At 37.9% G+C, this 22,451-nt stretch overlaps 2 protein-coding genes across 2 annotated transcripts; one reads left to right on the forward strand and one right to left on the reverse strand.

Annotated features, from left to right (window-relative positions):
- Nucleotides 1–951, reverse strand: LOC127215518 (olfactory receptor 2G3-like). The gene has a single exon (XM_051175934.1). The coding sequence runs from the start codon at nucleotides 949–951 to the stop codon at nucleotides 1–3; it is 951 nt and encodes a 316-aa protein (XP_051031891.1).
- A 9,319-nt stretch (nucleotides 952–10,270) lies between these two features.
- LOC127215522 (olfactory receptor 10C1-like) lies at nucleotides 10,271–11,239 on the forward strand. Its single transcript, XM_051175938.1, has one exon. The coding sequence runs from the start codon at nucleotides 10,274–10,276 to the stop codon at nucleotides 11,237–11,239; it is 966 nt and encodes a 321-aa protein (XP_051031895.1). The 5' UTR covers nucleotides 10,271–10,273.
- Nucleotides 11,240–22,451: the final 11,212 nt, after the last annotated feature.

Genomic DNA, 22,451 nt, shown 5'->3' on the forward strand with positions numbered 1-22,451 from the left:
CTACTTCACAAGAATTTTCTCTCTGGCACCATCTTTTCTCACTAGCCTTTTCAAAGCCCCCTTCACGTCTTTGTTTCTTAAAGTGTAAATGAGGGGGTTTAGAGTAGGAATAACCACAGTGTACAAAAGGGTGATAAACTTCCCCTGACTATGTGCATAGGAGCTGTTAGGCTGGATATAGACAGCGGTGATTGTGCCATAAAATAGCACTACTACCAGCAGGTGGGATCCACAGGTTCCAAGAGCTTTACCCCACGTGAGAGCTGACTTTAACCTCATCAGTACTTGGGCAATGTACCCATATGATACCAAGATGAGTGACAGGGGAAGGAGGAGCAGCACCAAGGAAGCCATGAACAGCTGCACTTCATTGGCATGAATGTTTACACAGGCCAACTTGATCATGGCAGGAACTTCACAGATGAAATGATAAATCCTGTGGTTCCCACAGCGAGGCAGGCGGAGAGTGATGGTACCCTGAATCAGTGTGTTTCCCACACCACTCAGCCATGCTATTCCTGCAAGAGACTGGCAGAGGCGCGGGTGCATAACAGTGTTATAATGAAGTGGCCGGCAAACAGCAGCATAGCGATCAAATGCCATAACTGCAAGGAGGACACACTCAGTGGACCCCAGAGCCAGAGACACATAGAGCTGAATAGCGCAGCCTGTGGAAGTTATTGTCTTGGCTGGACCATGGAGGTTCCACAGCAGCTGAGGAACAATGCTGGTGGAAAAGCAGATATCCACAAAAGAGAGGTTGGTAAGGAAGTAGTACATGGGTGTTTGGAGCACGGAATCCAAACAGGAGGCAAGGATTATTGCTGTGTTGCCTATCAGTGTCAGGAGGTAGGAGATTAACACCACCACAAAGAGGATCTTTTCGAGCTGTGGCTGATCAGAGAAGCCCACCAGGATGAAATCGCCATCTGAGCTCTTGTTAACTGTCATCACTGTGCTCAGAAAAATGAGGGTGACAAGTGCAGAAATGCACATTAGATAGAAAGAAAATGGAAAGCGATCAGAAATCTGCTTGAGAGACATGGACCCTACTGGTGGAAGATTGGCTATGTTCTGTATAAGAGATAGGCAGGAAATAGATGGAGGAGAGATAGACAGACAGACAGGCAGGCAATAGATAGATAGGAGGTAAGTAGAAGATGATAGATAGATAGATAGATAAATAGATAGATAGATAGAAGATGGATGGATGATAGATAGACAGACCCATGTTTCCAGGAGGAAAGTCAAAGAATACAGAGTACACTGAGAACTTAAAGGTACAGAGGTACACAAAGAACTACAAACAACAAAGAAATGAGAGTGAGAGAATTAGTCTTACCCAGGGAAGAGTACACCAATATGTTAACCAATCACAAATGGTCAGCCCTGAAAATACATACAAGTAACATTATACAGTCTGACCAGCATAAATACAAGTGGATATAGATATTCCTAAATGCATGTATGCATATATAACAATTATTGAAAAATTAGGACATAAATTTGAAAGAGAGCAAGGAGGGAGTTTGGAGGAAGGAGAAGAAAGGAAGAAATGACATAATTATATTACAATCTTAAAAAGAAAAGTGAAAAGAAACTCAGTTTTTCCAAGTTGTCTCATTTGTTCTTTCAGGAAATCTATTCTTTCCTTCCCTCGCTTATAAGATTACCCACAGAAACTAGAAAGAGAGTTGTCAAATATATAAATAGGTTCTTGGTAAGTATCCCACTGTGTCAGTAGGAACAGTAAAAAAGATGCAGTAGGGGAGAAAAAGTAAAAGGAAGTGATACTGCACTTCTCTACCTGAAATGTGTATTTGCAAACACCATACTAAGAACAAACTATACAACCATAGTGATTTAATTGCTTGTTAGACATCATGTATGGGCTAGTCTTCTGCAAGTGTTTTTATTATAATATGAAAGTATGGAGTCTGGAATATTTTAGAAGTTAATATAGAGTACTCTTATTAGTTCCGGATAATTTTAGAGTCATTTTATACTTGAGTGTTTTATTTTTATGTTATGGTAACTAAGACTCAATTTTCACTTTCAATAGCCACCTTTGAACTTGTGTTTTATAAACTATTTTCCTTGTTGTACTTCATAGTATACAAACAATAGAGAATACAAGTTCAATTGATTTATTGCTGTATTTATATTTTTTAAATCTTCCTTTGTGTATATACATTGAACATATATATTGAACATGCTACTGTGCTACATAATGTCATTTTCATATAAATGTGTATTGTATATTGAGCAAAAACCTTCATTTTTCCATTTCATTTAGTTTTTAATCAAAGACTTTTTATGAATATCCTACATAGAAAGCCTTATAGCTGACCACTTATCTTTTGTCTGTAACCCTTCATTACTTAAACTCATATGGCCATAAAAATAAGATAAAAGTATGATTTCATCAAGGTAAAGTTATTTTTCTAAAAATGCCAATTTCCCATGCTATCATTTAATTCAAACTCTGCATAATTTTCATTCTCCTTTCTGTTTTCAGAATTGCATAGAATATAACAATATGCTACTTCTCACCTAATCAAGTTTTAATTTCTTTATTCATCCTCTGTCTCTTCCTAAGATTATTTTTATTATGCTTACCAACTTCTACCTACCTGTCAGTTCTATTTCCTTGGCATCCTTCCTGAAGCCCTGAGTTACTTTGTTTGTAACCATGTAAATTTACACATGTGCCCATTTAACAGAGCAGGCCGCATGTCCTAAAAGGGAAATGAAATGCTCAATGAATATAAATGTTTCTTTTAAATACCTTTTAGTGTTTAAAATGAACAACTACTTTTAAAAAACAGGATAGACATAAATGTTCTTTTAATAACATGCTACCTTATCATCCTATTAAATTATTACTCTTACTTTTCTCTCTTTTAACTAGCAAAACTTGTTTAAAGAATCTATTAAATAGTATGGTAAAATAGTATAATGTTTCTAAAAATAATTAATTAAAAATTAACATTTGTGTTTATTTATATAACTATTACCATTCATATGTATTGAAAATATAATTTTTCTAGATTTGTGAATCCACATTGTTCATTCATGGTACTTGAATGTCCTTAAGAATTTTGTGAAACCATATTTTAACATTATAATGGTGTAAAATGAAATTTCCAGAAATGTATTTTTGCTAAGGTAGCTGCTGTATATTGTTTTCAAGTTTTTCCTCTATTAGCCATTGTGTCCAACTGTACTTACATAATTCAACCTTGTTGAGGAAATAGAAAACATAATAATTTTAATTTATTCACATTTTAAGTGTAAGCATTTATTATGAAAACAATGCTTTTAATTCCCTATAATTTTTCAGAAAAAAAAAAAAACCAGTGATTTAGAGTCAAGAGAGCATGAGTAGTTACCATGCATACACCTAAAAACAGAGACATGTAGACTGTTTCCTCAGCAGCACATGTACATCCAACACTATTACCATGTTAGGAAGGACTTCATATTTTTAAGAAATCTAAGTCATAAGGAAATTCTTCCAAATATAGAAGCAATTTTTCTGTTTTTCTCTATCTTTGTTTTTTATTTCTGAATGTATATTCTTCAAATTTAAGGTGACTGCAAAATATAAATTATTTCAAATCCAATCTTATAGTGAAATTTAATTTACTATATTATTTAGAAAATTTTTAAATTGCTTAACATGCCAAGAGATATGTGAATTATTAGTTGAGTTATTTAGAGAAAGCTGACTTTACAGTTTATGAAAGTAATAATATTACATTCTTAGCTAGATATTGTGCTTTGGAGAAATGAGGAAAAGAAAAAAAAACTGTGGTTATTATTTCTTCACCTCTGAAAATGTTGTCTCCTCATCTTCCAATTAATTTCATTGGCTGAAAGCATGTTGCTTTCCAGAAACTCAAGATTCTGAAAATGAATCTTTGAAACCAAGACCAAATATCAAATATGAGTGCTTTGTCCAGAGCCAGGGGATACTGAAGCATGTTACCACAGCAGCACAACCTGGATCCTAGGGATCCCTATATTCCTAATAGGGCAATTACCAACAGGCACAATTTTGACCAAGAGCAAAATCTTCTGGGAAAATGTATTGCAGTCACTGTTTCCACACATTTAGGTCTTTAATATGAGATGTTTCCAGGCTGTCAAGTTACATGCTAGTCTAAGATTGTGAGGAAAGTGAGAATAAATTTCACTCTGAGCAAGTTTCTAGATGAAATACCTGATTCTCATGGAATAATCTCCTTTATTAACATTATCAATATTCTCTGTATAATCAGAACATAATCTTGGAGATCCCCTAACCTGGATACAGGCAAATATATGACATGTCAACCATTGTACTAGGGATGGATTTTTCATATGTGGATTCTGTTGGAGATAAATGAGTTATCCACATTATTTAATTTTTATGAAAAGGTTCTGTGATCAATAAATTTGAGAGGCCTCACATACAAACCTCTTAAAAACTCACAAAGTTCATTGGTACTTTTTTCAAATTCACAAAGCAAAGCACATTGGCTAGAGTTGCTTGAGACTACTTTGTTCCAAATCATTTGCTTAAAACTATTTTCTTAAGTAATCTTGAGTAACACATATTAAGAACCCATATAAAACATATATTAAGACAAGTGTAGAGAGATGTCATCACAGAAACATGCTTTTAGAAATTGAGGGAGTACTGTCTTATTGACACCAGCCATAAATCAAGGCTAATAAACATACAAACAGCACAGATTTCATGAAGAACATGAACACAGAGATAATTCTTCTCTGTGATAACTTTCAGAATATTCTAAAGAGAAGACTCGGTTCATTCAATATCGTATCTTAAAACAAACTGGAAACAGGCATATGCATTAGAGAAAAGAAAGATGACCATTCCACAAAAGAAGCTGTCATTTTGAGACATATTTAAGGAATATACCTCTCTCAAGGTCTTCAGAGCAGGAACGGGACATCATTTGATCACTGTTGAATAGGGTCTAAATTAGCAGAAACTCTCTAATGCAAACACACTTTTAGATAAGCTATTAGGCACTGGGAAATGTTGATTCATTAATTAATACCTGTTAGATATGCCTCTGGTACCCTGGGTTCCTTGAGTGAAAAACCAAGGTGGCTAATTTTGTGTCAACTTGATACAAGCTACCATTGTCTGAGAAGAGGGAACCTCAATTGAGAAAATGTACCCACCGTATTAGCCAGCAAAAAAAAAAAAAAAAAAAAAAAAAAAAAAAAGCCTGTTGTGCATTTTCTTGATTGGTAATTAATGTAGGAGGATCCAGCACATTGTGGGTAGCGTTATCCCTTGACTGGTGGTGCTCTAAGAAAGCACACTTAACATACCATGGTCAAGCAAGCAGGTTTGCAGCACTTCTCCATTGCCCTGGCATCAATTTTTGCTTCCAGGTTCCTGCTTTGAATTCCTTCCCTGACTTCTCTAGATGATGAGCTGACTAAAAATTGTAAGATGAAATAAACCACCTCTTTCCCAAGTTATTTATGTTCATGATGTTTGAACTCAGCAATAGAAGCCCTTAGACACAGAACCTAAGCCAGGCAGCCAACTGGATGGCTCCCATGTCAAAATTGTCAGCTTCAAACATTGAAGTCTTGAGAAAGTCACAGAAAAACTACATTTGCTTGCTGCTGAAGCATAATGTCAGCTCCAGAAGGTACTATTGTAGCCATGGCTGCCTCATACAATTTGAGCCGGACCTTGCCATCACAAGCTCTGATAAACTTCAGATACTACTCATTCTTAGATATTCTTAACTCAGGCCACAGCAGGGAGAACTGTGGTAATAGCTTGCTTATACTCTAGCATGTAAAGCTTGCCTAAAAACCAGAGGGCAGAGATAGTCACTAATTAATAATAGATGCCTGGAGGAGTGTAGAGACAGGTAAGAAGTGATATGTCTAGGCCAAGAGAGGGAAGGGATAAGGCAGAAAGGAGACAGAAGCTCAGTCTCTTTTTGGCTGGGAAGTTGGGTAGATAAGGTGGCTGTGGTTTTGCTCCTTCGTCTCTCTGATATCTCAGTATTTTCTCCTACATCTGATTCCACACTTTTATTATTAAGACTTATCAGAACTCGTGATACAGAGCACTTCTCTGCCAGCCCAACAGCAGGCCCATGATTGATTCAAAGTAAGTTCTTTCTATGTAAGGTCCATCTCAGAATTTCCTCTCAGAACTCTTTTGCTGTATCATAAAGATTCTGCAAGTTGTGTGTTCACTTGAATTTGATTCCAGGAACTTTCAAATTTCCTCCCTGATACCTTGAATGGTTCAATAGTCTTTCAAAAGTATCTTGTTCTATTCAAGGTGGATTTGTAGTTTCTGTGTGTTCTATTTATTTCTAGTTTTATTGTACTATAATATGGCATAATAAGAGGAAATAACTTTATTCTTTTGTTTTTATATTTCCATTGTTTTAAGATGCCCAAAGACCTAGAAACAAATGCTACCAAAACTGTTTAATGTAGAAACAAGATCTGAATTTACCTATAATGGTTCCATAGACTAAATCGGTGCTCATTTATAAGAGAAATAAGTCCTTGAACAGATGAGTTCTTTGATGTATTCTGCCAACCATTTAATAAAGGATAAATACTAACATTCAAACTCCTCCAAAAGATAGTAGAACATGGACTATGGCCCTCTCTTTTTTGTTGCCCAAATCAGGTCAATAGTACGTCCTTTCATGAAGCCAAACAGATCTCTCATGGAACTAAAACTAAAACTAACATTGCTTGTAACAAGAATAAATTAATAACAATAACCTACCACACAATACTAGAGACCAAGGCAGCAGAGTAAAACAATTTACCCACTATATGATTTTTCTAAGTTATCAATAGGTGTATGATATCAGTAACATAATTATTGCAAATGATGTTTTCATTTCATAAAATGTTCCAAAATGTTTTCAGGATTTAAACAAAAGCAGATGATAAATTAGTTACAGAAGGGAATAACCAACATCTATGGCCACAGTCAACTCACTATGATGAGACGAAATCTTTATTCAGCTACCACTAACAAGATAAGAACATAATATTCATCAACGTAACTCTAAACTGAAAGTGCCAAGGTATGAATAAATGCTCTTGTTTGTGAGACTTGTTCTCCAGGAGATGTGGCAATGCTGTTACAGTAGAAAGATGATTAGGTTATTGGGACACTCCCCTTGTGGATAGAGTGACTCAGATGTTCTGCAATAGAACTATTTCTCAGGAGAAAGGGCTGTTGCAGAGTGAGGCTCCTCTGCACAGAGCTGTTGCCCGATCTGTAAAGACTCTCAGGAGGGCAATGAGATGCCTCCTGAAACTCACCAGTGAGAAGAGATTCTGAGTCTCCTGGGGAAAGTAAAATGAAAAGGACTCAGAACACAGAAAAATTTTAGTATAATATGCTTAGGGTTCATTATTTCTCAGGAAAGGAGAAAGTGGAGAAGTGTCTTTGGAGTAGCAAGGCATGAACACACACACACAAACACACACACGTGTGTGTGTTTGTGTGTGTGTGTGTGTGTGAGAGAGAGAGAGAGAGAGAGAGAGAGAGAGAGAGAGAGAGAGAGAGAGAGAGATACTGGGGTATGACCTTGAAGGATATGGTGCTCTCTCCTGAGGCACTATCTTCTTGACATCAGACATGGTTTCTTACCTTAACATTTCAGTACAATGTAGAGATAAGGATGGGGATGGTGTCTGTCTCCTGTATGTTATAAGGAAAGGATGGCAAGAAAACCAGGAGTGGCTAATCAGAAGCAGATACCACCTAATTATTTCGTCAAGTACTGTAATTGGAGGTACGTGGCACAGTTAATTTATCAAGACTAGGCTTGGGAATAGTGAATTAAAATATATAAAAGATATCTGATACTCAAAACACTTTCTGTACTTGTTATTCTATATGGTTATTGTTTCCTTCTGTTAAGGCTAATAAAATTTGTGCACACTTGAACATTCATCTCAGAAAACAGCTGTCTATTGTTAGTTGCTTTTTAGTGATAAATTAGAATTCACTTGTCACTGTGATACTCATGTTATGTGGTAAACTATAATCAAATGATCCCACTATTAGACTAAAGTATCATTCAGCTGTATAAATGGTCCATGGTGAGTAAATGTGGTGAAACAGGGAAGCCAGGAATGAACTTCCTAATAATCTTTTCCTGATCAATCTACAGAAGTTGTGTGTGCTATTATAGAATTTTAGAAATATTCACTACACTATAGTGAAACTTTCACTTCCTGATAGTTTCTACATACAGACACTGCAGTGTTTCAGAAACAGTATCTAACACTGTGTTGTGACTTTAAAGATCAGATAAGGGACCAAACCCACCAATGAAAGTTCTAACCTCATGACACCAGATAAAATGAGATTTTTCACCTGCGCCATTCACAAAGCAGAACCATGTAGGATGAGCTTGACTTGGATCTCTGAGATATGTAAAGTATCATGCCAAACCAAGACTGTAATAGATAAAGATCCTCTCATCTCATGCACCATCTCTTGTATATATCCAGTTATCAAAAAGAAAAAAAGAAAAAGAAAGAAAGGAAGGAAGGAAGGAAGGAAGGAAGGAAGGAAGGAAGAAATGAAGGAAGGAAGGAACACAATTGTTGGTATCAATCTCCAGACTTTACCAATGTTTAGTGCATACTTTATAACACTGAAGGTTGATGTATAAAAGAGAGCTGAGTATTGGTAGGAAACAACTTCAAACCACTTCGCTGGAAAGATGGGGAAAATTATATCTTGCAGTGTTTACAAGGAGCTAATGAATCCAAAATTTATGTCAAGAAAATGTACAAGATGAGAGGAAGATGGGATATTTGTATCAAAGTGTTCTGAATCTTATTTATTTATCAAGAATCTTGTTACTCCTTCTGAGTAACTCCACAGATTGAGATGAAAATATATCATTTTAGTTGTGTTTCCTAAGTTGAGTCCCTGAAAATTTAACTAAGATTCAAGACCACACTCTTCATATGGCAGGCTCTCCATACAAATACAGAAACCATTACTAAAAGGTAGGGTGTTTAAGAAAATATTTCAGATTAAAAATTAGCCATTTTCTTTGTTGACTTTTTGGTCTTCTGCTTTGTTCGATCATACACACATTTTGTTAGTACATAATAAATGAGAAATGTGAATATTTGCGCTAATATAGCATAGCTAAATGTTTATAATACTTTAAAGTCAGTGTAAAATGTATCACATCAGAGTATTCAGGGTTTCTGCAATTTTTACAAGAGCTGAGTCCCCTGAAAGTCCAAGTAATCAAAGACTTCCTGCTTCATGCTCATCAGAACTTTAAGTCAACCCATGTGTTTTCTATCCTTAAGTTTTTAGAACTTCTGCATGTAAGGGTAAATGTACTCTAACAGATTCAATAATGTATTATACACAAATATATCCCCTCAGAATAGAAGATTTGGGCACCATTTTTATATATGTATGCATGTTCTAATTTTTTTCTTTTCCATTATCCACAATATAAAAAATACAACATAAAGAACAATTAATAAATAGGAACAAAGTTTATGGATTATGGCATGAAATTCCCCCAAATAGCTGTGCACCAAAAGTAAACATATGTGGCTGTGTGTAGGTATACAACCATGTTCATGTCCTGTGTAGCTGAGAAGCATTCAACACCTGACCAACTGTTTTATTTTTTTATTTAATATTTTTTCTTATTTTACATATCAATCCCAGTTCCCCCCTACCAGCCTTCCATCCCCCTGACAGACTCCCCCATCCCATCTTCCATCCACTCCCCAGGAAGGGTGAGGCCTTCCATGAAGGATCATCAAAGTCTGACCTGACCAACTATTTAAGTGATTTGGGGAATTAACTTAATTCTCATTGCAGGAACCTCATGGGAAATATTATTTTTCTCCACCCCTTTTATAAGTGGTCAATTTGAGGAAGAGAGTTTGAGCAAATAATGTTATGCAGCATTGTTACCAACACTAAGATTTTAACTCATACACAACATCCCCCAGAGTGATCTCTTGTTCTAAACCCTTGGACACTTGGTATAATGCTCAGTAAACTTTGGAAAATCACATGATGTGGTAAACAAAGAGTGAGATATGAAAATCTGTGAGAGTAATTACTTCTCAACTTTACTTTTATGACTGCAGGTAAAGATTCTGCCGCTGACTTAACTGGCTCTAAAAGTATTAAATTGAATTATTTCCCTCATCTTAAAGAATCATTCTGGTGACTTGTTGCTCTCTCTTCCAGGAGATGAATGTCAGTTGCTCTCTGTGGCAGGAGAACAGCTTGTCTGTCAAACGCTTTGTGTTTGCCAAGTTCTCTGAGGACCCTGGAGAATGCTTCCTCCTATTCACCCTCATCCTCCTCATGTTCCTGGCATCCCTGACAGGCAATGCACTCATAACCCTTGCCATTTGCACCAATCCAGCCCTACACACTCCCATGTACTTTTTCCTGGCCAACTTGTCTCTCTTGGAGATTGGCTACACTTGCTCTGTCATACCCAAGATGCTACAGAGCCTTGTGACTGAGGCCCGAGGGATTTCTCGAGAGGGTTGTGCCACACAGATGTTTTTCTTCACATTATTTGGAATAACTGAGTGCTGCCTGTTGGCAGCCATGGCCTTTGACCGCTGCATGGCCATATGCTCCCCACTCCACTATGCAACCCGAATGAGTCGTGGAGTATGTGCGCATTTGGCAATGGTTTCCTGGGGAATGGGATGCACAGTAGGGTTGGGACAGACCAATTTTATCTTTTCTTTGGACTTCTGTGGACCCTGTGAGATAGACCACTTCTTCTGTGACCTTCCACCTCTCCTGGCACTTGCCTGTGGAGATACATCCCATAATGAGGCTGCAGTCTTTGTGGTAGCAGTCCTGTGTATATCCAGCCCATTTTTACTCATCATTTCTTCCTATGTCAGAATACTGGTTGCTGTGCTGGTGATGCCTTCACCTGAGGGACGCCATAAAGCTCTCTCTACCTGTTCTTCCCACCTGCTTGTAGTCACACTCTTCTATGGATCAGGGTCTATTACCTATTTGAGGCCCAAGTCTAGCCACTCACCAGGAATGGATAAACTCTTAGCTCTCTTCTATACAGCAGTTACATCCATGCTGAACCCTATCATCTATAGTTTACGCAACAAGGAAGTCAAAGCAGCACTGAGGAGAACTCTGGGCCTGAGAAATATTATAACAATTAATAAGTAACAGGACTATGCAAAATTGTTCACTAATAAGAATTCACAAAGATCCAGAGTAAACAAACAAACTGATACATTTTTCTATCTGATTTATATTGAGTATCTTTGTAATTTTGAAGGTAGTTCTGTACTTAGTGTTATTTTCTAATTACTAATTCTGAAATGATGTTAAATGATTGGGGATGTCCTTCTGTATATATGTTTCTCTTATTGGTTGATGAATAAAACACTGATTGGCCAGTAGCCAGGAAGAAAGTATAGGCAGGGCTACCAAGCTAGGAGAATTCTGGGGAGAGGAAGGCAGAGAGAGGTCTTGAGGGGTATACCATATAGCAGCCAAGAAAACAAGAGGTCTGGGCATCATCAAGTAAGCCAAGAGCTCATGGAGATATACAGATTAATAGAAATGGGTTAATGGGGGAGGGCCTAGGCCCTGCCCCAAATGATGTGACTGACTTTGATGATTCCCCCATAAAAGGCCTCACCATTTCTATGGATCTGAAGATGGATGGTATGAGGGTCAGTGGGGGGGGCATGGGAGAATGGGAGGGAGAGGAAACTGTGATTGATATATAAAATAAGATTGTTTCTAATTTAAATAAAAAAAGAAAAATAGAATGGTTTAATAATTAATAGAGAGCGAGCCAGTAAGTAAGCCTAAGCCATCAGCCAATTAATGTAAGTCTCTTATCTGGGTCTAAACATCTATAGGACCTGATGGGACAGAAACCCCATGCACAGTCAAATACTAAGAAATACAAGTAAAGATTCAATACAGTAGAGAATATTCTATTACATTTTAATTCAGGATGACAATCTAAATTGACTAGTTATATCTCAGAAGTCTTGCAAACTCTAGCCCTTGGTGCCCCTATGACTTCTGCTTTCTATCCAGACATATCTCACATGACTGTTTATTACATAGTCTCTGTATGCATGGTCTTGTTTCAGTCTGTATCTCTATTTTTATAGTGCCACATACTATAAGTCCATGAATTCTTTTGTAAATTATATACACCAAAGTGTGTAAACATTACAATAAACTGTGCTATTAATATTTGAAACTATTTACTTTAAAATATTAAAGAAAACATGAGAAATATTTTCAAGAGTTTCCATGACAGTTTTTAAATGTTAAAAGTATCATTACCCTGGAACCACAGGCCAGTCAGGATAGGTAAGCAGGTCAGTTAACTGCATATCGTCACTTCTCCCTCATTTCTCCAAGTCCCATGCTCAGTCTCATTCCCAGCTCTGCAACAGAACACCTACTGTAATCTCCCCTTCCTCTCTGACTCCCAACCCCAACAATTCTCCTACAATATTTCTTCACCCAACTCATCCCACTATCCCTGCCTCCTAACATCAAAAGGCATTCCCTGAGAGGAACTGGTCCTGGCTGTCAGGGAAACAGATAGGGTAACTATAGATCTTCACCTCTCCATCCTGTCTTTCAAATCAAGCCCCCTTTCACACCCCCAGCTCTACAGTAGACCACCTGCTTCAGCTTCTTCTCCATACCTATCCCCAAATCCATTGGAACACATAGCTCTTCCTCTCCAATACTTCTTCCCTCACTCATCACTTTATCCCTGTCCCCAAATCCAGCAGGCATTCTCTGGGAACTCACATGCTATTCTTGCCAGGGAAAAAGTAATCTAAATGTGGATCTTCAATGCTCCCTCCTCTCCAGTAAATATAATCCTCCAGTCTCACATCTCTGTAGCAGATCATCTGATAAGGCTTCCCCCCCCCTCTCTCTGTCTGTCTCTTTCTCTGTCTCTCTCTCTGTCTGTCTCTCCCTCTGTCTGTTTCTCTCTCTCTGTCTCTCTCTGTCTCTCTCTCTCTCTCTCTCTCTCTCTCTCTCTCTCTCTTTCTGTCCCTATCTCCAGTGGATCATGCAGAGCTTCTCCAAACTTCCTCCTCCACTCGTTCTCTTATCCCAGACCCAACTCCAGCTGGCCTTCTCTGGGAACCTGTCAGCCAAGCCTGACTGGGAAGCAAGTAGTCTAGTGAAGAAGGCAAGTGAGCTTCAGGCTTTTACTCGGCCTTCATCTTCCCCATATCTAATCCCCCATCTCATCCCCAGATCTGTAGCAGACTACCTGTTGTAGCCTCTCCTCACTCCTTGCCCCTATTCCTAGAGGACTGAGTAGATCCTGGTAGAACTCACTGCTTTCCTCATTCTAGTGGGTTCTCTCTGCCCCTCTATCTTAACCTATCCCCATTCATTAATGTTAGCTCCAAAAAACTAGAAACACATTTTACCTGGAACACCCAATGACAACATTTATCAGGATCCCAGAAGAATTTCTTACTAGGCAACACACAGCCACCACACTTTCCTAAGAACGAGAGAGGGCAACAGTAACCAAGGAATAAAACATCCATCTTTAAAATATATATATATGTGTGTGTGTGTGTGTGTGTGTGTGTGTGTGTGTGTGTGTACATATATATATATATTTATCAGCATCTATAATCGCAATCTTTCCCCACTATAAAATATAATCAATAAAAGTCAGGACACTATATCTCCTAATAGACCCCAGCAACTCTACCATAGAAGTCTCTGAGCATTGCAACATAGTTGAAGCACAAGAAAAAGAATTTAAAATAGCCTTAATGAATATGACAGAGGTCCTTAAAGAGTAAATGAATTAATCCCTTAAACCCAGTCACAAAAGAGGAACATGGTATGTACTTGCTCATATATGGATTTTAGACCTAGAGCAAAGGATCACCAGCCTATAATTCACACCACCAGAGGTGAAAGATTTTAGTTTGGAGAGCAAGGAATTAGGAAAGGGGCAGAAGAATAATTCTTGCAAGTGAAATATAGAAAATCATAAAGAATGGACGTTGACAAGGGAGGAAAAAATCAGGAATTATGAGAACAAGAAAGGTTACTATGGTGATGGGGCTAGTGGTTATATGCTAGACTGATCTCGTTAAATAGGGCTAGTGACAGCCAAGAAAAAGCCAGAGTATGAAAGAAGTTTCTCACAGGTCTTGGCCCACAACAAGGAAATAGGTCCCTAACCCTGGAACAAATGATTCCAGATGAACAGCCCTGTCTGGGTCACTCCTGGCCAACAGTCTAGGGACTTTCCAAGTCATTCTATGGTTTATCCTTTGAATAAGAACAGGTCATACCTGGGTGATCTCTCAAACATGAGATCATACTTTGTAATCAGTCACCTTGTGCCCCATGCATGTATGCTGATTTGCGGCTTGTCTCTATAAAAAGAGCCTGGAACCTTTGAGGTGTGTGCATCTTTCCCCGAGATTGCTGACACCCGAGTGCACTCATTCAATAAACACCTCTTGCTTGTTGCATCTCCTGGTTTTGGTGTTTGTGTCATGGGGCTCTCCCACCCGCCCACCAGGACCCCGGAATTAGGGTCCAACATTGGAACTCGGATACAAAGTGTATTCTAAGAGATTCATATAAGGTCTCTCACAGAAGGGGGAAGGGACAAGTCCCCCAGAGCACATGGGAAGGGGGGGCAGTGAATGGAGAGAGAAGTAGGACAAAGAAGGGGAGGAGAGGAAAGCATATATGACTAGGAAGATTGAGTCAGGGTAGGAATAGAAGACAGGAGAGAGAGAGAGAGAGATATGGAGGGAGAGAGAGAGAGAGAGAGAGAGAGAGAGAGAGAGAGAGAGAGAGAGAATGAACATAAAGGAGAGAGCCATTATTGGTTTGAAGAGAAAACTGAACCTAAAGAAAGGTCTAGAGACCTACAGGACTGTCACCAACTAACAATTTGAGCAACCGTGGAAAGGCTACCATAAATGCCCTTCCCAGATTGTGAGATCAACAACTAACTTATCCACCATCATGGAGCCCTCACCTAGTACCTGTCGGAAACAGAAGCAAACACCCACAACTAAACACAGAGTCGAACTAGAATCCAGATGCAGATAGAGAGGACAAGACTAGGTTGCACAAACACATAGAGACAGCTGACCTGAACAAGGAGGAGCTAACGGGCCCCCAGAGTGATAGCTGGGAAGCCAGCATGGGACTGACTCAGACCCCCTGACTATGGGTCTCAGCCAGAAGGACTGAGCAGTCTAAGGGACCTCAGACAGTGGAACCAGGATGTATTCCTGGTGCACAAAAGGACCCTGCAGACACATCCCCCATGGAGGGATACTGCCTTAACCTAGAGACAGGAGAGAAGTCCTAGTCCCTACTTCAAATGACCTGACAGATCTACAGGAGCCCACCTGGATGGCATTGCACTACATGTGGAATTGGGGTGGGGGGATGGGAGGGGAGGGTGGTCAGAGTGCATGTGAGGGGGGAGAGAGGGTAAGAGGGAGGGAGGGAGAGGAAGCTGGGATTGACATGCAAAATTAAATAAATAATAAATAAATAAATTTTAAAAACACAAACACTGGGAGAAAATGAGTGAAACTGTTCAAGACCTGAAAGTGGAATAGAGTCAATAAAGAAAACCCCAAATGAGAGAAATGTGGAAACAAAAAATTTAGAGACTCAAAGTAGAACTTCAGAGATAAGCATCACCAACAAAATACAAAATATGGAAGATATTAAGTATTAATCTAAATATTAAGTAAAAAAAATACTAGTACAAAACAATGGATACCCTAGCTTGTAGAGTTCCAGAAAGTCACTTAAAGACTCTATCAAGGCTAATGCATATTATGAATTAATAATCTGTGGTTCTGGTTCCTGGGGGCTGAAAAAAATCAGTTGTGATTAATATAAGATCAGAACCACTAAAGTAGAACCTTTGCTTTACTCAGGCAGCTGATGCTGGTCAGCTGAAATGGAAAAATTAGCAATGATTAAGAAAAGGCCAGCATCAGAGGAGTAATAAGAAAAGAGGTCAAGACCAGGCTACAGAAACCCACAGAGACAGCTGACCTGAACAAGGAGGAGCTAATGGATCCCCAGACTGAGAGCTGGGAAACCTGCGTTGGACCGACTCCAGACCCCGTGAACGCAGGTCTCAGTTAGAAGGCCTAGGCAGTCTAAGGGACCTCTGACGTGGAACCAGGATGTATCCCTGGTACTCAGAAGGACTTGGGGGCACATTCCTCATGGAGGGATACTCCCTTAGCCTAGAGGCAGGAGGGAGGGCCTAGTCCCTACTCCAAATGACTTGACAGATTGAGGTGACCCCTCCTGGAAGGCATCATCCTCCCTGTGCAGTGGGGGGGGGGCGGATGGGGTGGAAGAAGGGTGGGGAGGCATGGGAGGGATAGGGAACTGGGATCAATATGTAAAATAAGAAAAAATAAGAAAAAAAATAACCAAGAAAGAAAAAAAAAAAAAAAAAGGAAAGATTAAATCTCCTGGGAATTTTTTTCTCAGAGCCAGTGTAGTAATGATGGCACAAAGCTTGTGGTACAAACCAATATATGATTTGACTTAAGGCTGATTCCACAAGATGAAACCCATATCAGACACTTCTTGTGAAACCAGATAGCCCAGAGATAGCCCAAAGACTACTGGTCTTTTTAAAAAGTGGCAATAAAATGACTCCTAATGAAATTCTGCTACACTCATAGGTCAGGGCCTTGCTCAGCCATCGTCAGAGATGCTTCCTCCTGCAGCAGATGGGAACAAATACAGACCCACAGCCAGACATCATGCATAGACTAAGAAACCTTAGGACACTCAGCTCTAAACGGGATGTCTCCATCAAATGCTCCCTTAGAGTGCAGGGAACCCAGAGGAAGAGGAGAAAGAAACAGTATGAGAGCCAGAGGCGATAAAAGACATCAATAAAACAAGGCTCTCTAAATCATTCTGAGCAAAGCTTGTATGAACTAAGAGAGACTGAAGCAACATATGTAGACCCTACATGAACTACACCAGAGGCAAAAGCTCTCAGTTCCTGTCTCCTCCTTTTATTCCTTTCTCTACCCAGCCGTATAAGTTGTCTCCTCCTTAGTGCTGGGATTAAAGGCTGGTGATCCCAGGTGCTGGAATTAAAGGCATGAACACTGTTACTCTTTTAGACTGATTCAATCTCATGTAGCCTTGGGTGGCCTGGAACTCAGAGCCATCTGCCTTGTATCCTGACTCCTGGGATTAAAGGTGTGTGCCACCACTGCCTGGCTTCTACAACTAACTAGTATCTCTGCTTTGCTATTTTGGTCTTCAGTGACTTTAATAAATCATAAACAATATATCACCACAGACACTTTCCAAGCATTGCTGCTGGAACAGATAATGATTCAACTACTGCCCACAGAAAAAATTTAGAGATGTAGATTGTTAGAAAAGTTAGAATAAGATATTGTTAATGGCTTTGATAAAGAAAATCTTGGGAAGTAATTTGAAGTTTAGAAAAGCACACTTTTAATAGTTAAGTGAGGGACTCATTGAGGTCAGGGAAGAACAATGGTAGCCAGTTTATTACTAGCTGACATGCCTTTCTTGCTAGGACTGGATGGTGATCAAAGGTGATGATTAGTTTCCTGATATGATTTAATATTGCACCAATGGCACATCATGCCTGGGATTGCAGCATGTGGGGTCCAGCACTAGATAAGACCATTAAAGTATTTTATCTCTAAGCAACCACCATAGCACCACTTGTCTTTATCAAGAAGGAGTTTCATAGTCAGCTTAAAATTACTTTCTCTAGGTCTTGCAAAGACCATCTCCAGAAATATGCTATTATCATGTATGTATGAAGGGCAACCAGAGTGATGGCACTAGCTTGTGTTATTTTGGGGGACTCCCACGGCCCCTCCCACGGTCTATTAATATGTAGGGAGGTGTCCTATACATTGCACTGTAATTTTTAGTTAATAATTTATATTTTCTGAAAGTGAAATTGTGTACCATGCAGTATAATTCCATTTCATTTCTTTCATTTAAATTTGTATTTTGAAATTAAAATACTAACTAGTGGTCTTTTGAAAGGGTTTTCTTCATCTGTAGTTTCAGTTAATACACACCCTCTACCCTCTCAACTTTCCCACCCCACCTCCATCTACATTTAAACCTTTAACCCCAGAATTTCATCTCTTCTTTCACATTCAATGATACCTCGTCATTTTTAATTGGGTTGCTAAATAGCAGACTTCCATGTGTCTTTATGTCTTTTCATATGAACTTTCTTCTTGTTAGCTCTCTTGTCCACCCATTTTCTTTAGACTTCCATACTCCTTCCTGCTTAACCCTCTCTACCTTTCTGCTTTCATGTTATATCTAGTATTCTCCTCCCTGAAATGATCTCCCCACAAAAAAAGGCCCCTTTATATTTTCTTGGATTCTATGTGTGCCCCAAGTTAAATTCACAAGACAAAAGATTTTAAGCTAGACTCCATCAATGAGAGAAATTGCAGACTTCTTTTTTTTAAATTTGTGCTTGAGTTAATCTCACTCAATATTATCTTTCCTGTTCCATCTATTTACTTGCTTTTTTTAATGATTTTATTTTTCTTCATAGCTGAATGATGGTCTTCTAGGTTGATTGCATTTTTAGAGCATTAAACAACATATATATATATATGTATATATATATATATATATATATATATATATCACACACACACACACACACACACACACATATATGAATGCCTCTGTGGTGGTATATAAAGCCCATTAGACATATGCTTGGAGTGTTTATATCTAGGTCATATGGCAGAGCTATTGTCAGTTTTTTGAGAAAACTCTGGGCTTCAACGTGGCTTCACTAGTTTATATTCTTACCATTGGGATATAAAAGCCCCACTTTTGTCATATTAATGCCAGGATATTGAAGATGTGGTAAAGGAAGTCCACAAACAGCTGAATAAAAGAATAATAAATATTTACTTGGGGAGCACTCATACAATGGAGGTAAATAGCCACCATAATTTTCTGTCCCTGGAGGCACAGGATGCTGCCATGCCCAGACCACAACCCAGAGAGAGAGAGCAAGGCCCCTGCTCTTCCTTATAAGGGATCATATCTATACACCGAAGTTACACTGTAAGGTCAGTACCTCAACTATATTGTCAGAACAAGATGCCACCAAACTTCCCCTTTTTGTCTAAAAAAGAGAGTTTTAAACTTGATACATAAAACTATACACAGGGCTGGAGAGATGGCTCAGCCGTTAAAGCTAGGCTCACAACAAAAAAAAAAAAAAAAAAAAAAAAAAAACTATATACAATGATAAGAAATACCAAGTATAGTCCATGAGAAATAAAGGTAAAAACATATACAAATTTAGAACTACAACCAGCAAGAGCAACATTAAGCAAGAAACACATACAAAATGTCTAGGGCAAGGGTAATGGCACATTACAGAGATTACTACAGAGATTACTCCAATAGCTGTCCTATTCTGGAAAGTCTAAGTCTTGAACCTAATATGTTCTAGCTAAAATAAAAGATGATATTAGCATTGACTATCTAGTCTTCAACCTCATCAAAGACCTGAAAAAGAATATATTATTATTTGGGTAAGCAGAAAATTCAAGCAGGTAACTTCCTAAAGGTGCAAGAAATGCCAGAAATATTAGCTACCTAGACTGTCACCTGAGGTCTCACAGTAATGTCAGGGCAAACAACTTTGCCTAAGGCCTAGAGTATCTGACAGATCATTATCAGAAACAGGAAAATTCAAAAGACTCCCCTGTCTTGGCAAGGTTCAGCAGTCTGTCTTTGCTTGTATCTTGCATGTTGAGTTAGGACAACATGGCCACTGTCAGCAGTCAAGGCAAGGGCAGTTCTTTGTCCAATAGGTCAGTTTTGCCAAGAATAAAATGAACTCCAAATGGAGTGTCACCAGTACCCATTATAGTCTCTGGAATAGCTCAGTGCTGCCAGGAGAAATTGTGTCTCATGTCAATAGAGTCCTAAATTATTAAAACATTTAAATGCCATATTCTGTAGGTCTGAAGATCATATGCCATATTCTGAAGATCAAATATCTATGTTTCATACATCTCTGAGCATTTAGAAAACCTGACTAATTCTCAAAAACATATATCGCTTACTGACTGAAGGTTCCCATATATAATCTTTAAAAAGATGTGCAGCATGAGGAGAATGACCTCAAAACTGTAACTATACACACACACACACACACACACACACACACACACACACACACATATATATATATATATACACACACACATATATATATATATAAAATATCAGTGGTAGAACTGTATAGTGCAATATGACAAAATATTCTTAAATTGGAACAATATACAAAATATTTTCATTTTCAGCATATGTAGAAACATACATATATACAATATGATAAAAATAACTTTACACTTGTGTGCAAAAACATTGTAAACAGAACAAGGAACCTACACAATATGACAAATATAATTTCAAGTTTAAAACAATGTACAAATTATCTAAGACAGTATACAAAATTAATTTTATAGACTATGCTGTCATTTGTATTATTGAAATTGGCCATTATGACTGGGTAAGGTCAGCTCATGAACTGGTTAACTAATTAATTAAACCTAATTGAACTTTTTAAATGTTTCTTAGAAATTCACATTTCTTCCTTTGAGAATTTTCTATTTGGTTCTATACTCCTCGCCTTTTAAAATTGCATTATCTCTTAATATTTAGGCTTCAAAAATTTCTTTGTATATTCCAGACCAGTATTTCTCAACCTGTGGATCATGACCCACTTAGAAGGAGCACATCAGATATCCAGAATATCAGATTTGTAACATTAGCAAAATTACAGTTATGAAGTAATAATGAAATAATTTTATGATTGGGGATCTCCACAACATGTGGGACTGTATTAAAGGGTCACAGCATTAGGATGGTTATGAACCACTGTTTTATATAGTAATCATCTACTTATTAATAACTGACAAAGGTTTTTTTTTTCCATTACTCTGTGGGCTACATATTCACTTGCTTCATAGTTTCCTTTGCTTTATAGCAGCTTTCCACCAAAAAACCCCCTACAGTTTTTAAATACATTCAACAAAGTTGCAGAGCACAAAATTAACATACAAATCAATAGCTTACTTAAAGAAAAATAGACTTAAAGAGAAGTCGTGGAAATAATCTTATTCCCAAAATCCCCCAAAACATCTGGAAATAAACTTAACCAATAAAATGAAAGCCCTGTACAATAAAAATTTAAGGCACTGAAGTAAGAAATTGAAGAAGACACTAGAAGATAGAAGGGGCTTTCCATGCTCGTTGATTCAAAGAACCAATATTTTGAAAATGATTACCTGCCAAAAGCATTCAACAAACCCAATGCAATCATAATCAAAATCCCAACTCCATTTTTTACAGACAGAAAAAATCCAAAAGTTTATGTAATGGTACAAAATACTGAGGTTAGCCAAAGAAATCCTTAAAAAAAATTAAAGGCACTGCATGAGGCATCATCATAACTGAGTTCAAATTACACAATAGCATGGTACTGTCACAAAAACAGATAACAGTGAAATAGGAACTGAGGACTCAGCTATAAACACATGCTTAATTTTTTACAAAGAAGAAAAACTGACAAAAAGACAGACTCTTTAACAAACATATTGGAAAAACTGGACTTTATAATGCAGAAAAATGGAATTCAGTTCTTATCTTTCATGCTGCACAAAATCCGATTCCATATGGATCAAGGACCTCAACATAAGACTTGATACCCTGATACTATAAGAAGAAAAAGTATGTCATTTACTTCAACTTATAGACATAGTTGAAGACTTTCTGAATAATACTCTAGTAGCCCAGCAAATGAGATCAACAATAAACAAATATGATCTAATTTAACTAAATGTACTTTGCAGCCTATTGGCCATAATTAGTTATGGATGCCCTTAGATGTGCAAGAGAAAAAAATAACTTCATTGTTCAATTCCCCATAAAACTAAGAGAATTCCTCTTGGTTTTATATCTCTTTTTCAAAATAGTAACTGCCAAGATCTAAACCATAATTAAATTCAAGAGATTACTGTTTCCAATCAGGAAAAGTATATGTAAAAGTATGAACACTAATGTTTAAGGCTCAGACAACATGTACTACATGTGAACTGTCACAGACAGCACTGTGTCTAGTCATTGAAGATAATAGAATGTCCTACTCAAGAGTCACAATTATTTTTCCCTACCATTCCTCTTTTACTTCAACAATACCTTAGATACTCAGTTATTGTGCAATAAATGTTCAGTACCTTACTCATATCTCCCTCACTAATATTCAACTTTTAACTACAAGTTTTGTTGCACATACTTT

Source organism: Phodopus roborovskii, unplaced genomic scaffold (assembly GCF_943737965.1).
Source record: "Phodopus roborovskii unplaced genomic scaffold, PHOROB, whole genome shotgun sequence".
In the NCBI taxonomy this organism is placed as follows: Eukaryota; Metazoa; Chordata; class Mammalia; order Rodentia; family Cricetidae; genus Phodopus; species Phodopus roborovskii.

What these genes read in the sequence shown, in the direction of transcription:
- LOC127215518 (XM_051175934.1), bottom strand. Translation starts at nt 951, where the DNA reads ATGACAGTTAACAAGAGCTCAGATGGCGATTTCATCCTGGTGGGCTTC.
- LOC127215522 (XM_051175938.1), top strand. Translation starts at nt 10,274, where the DNA reads ATGAATGTCAGTTGCTCTCTGTGGCAGGAGAACAGCTTGTCTGTCAAA.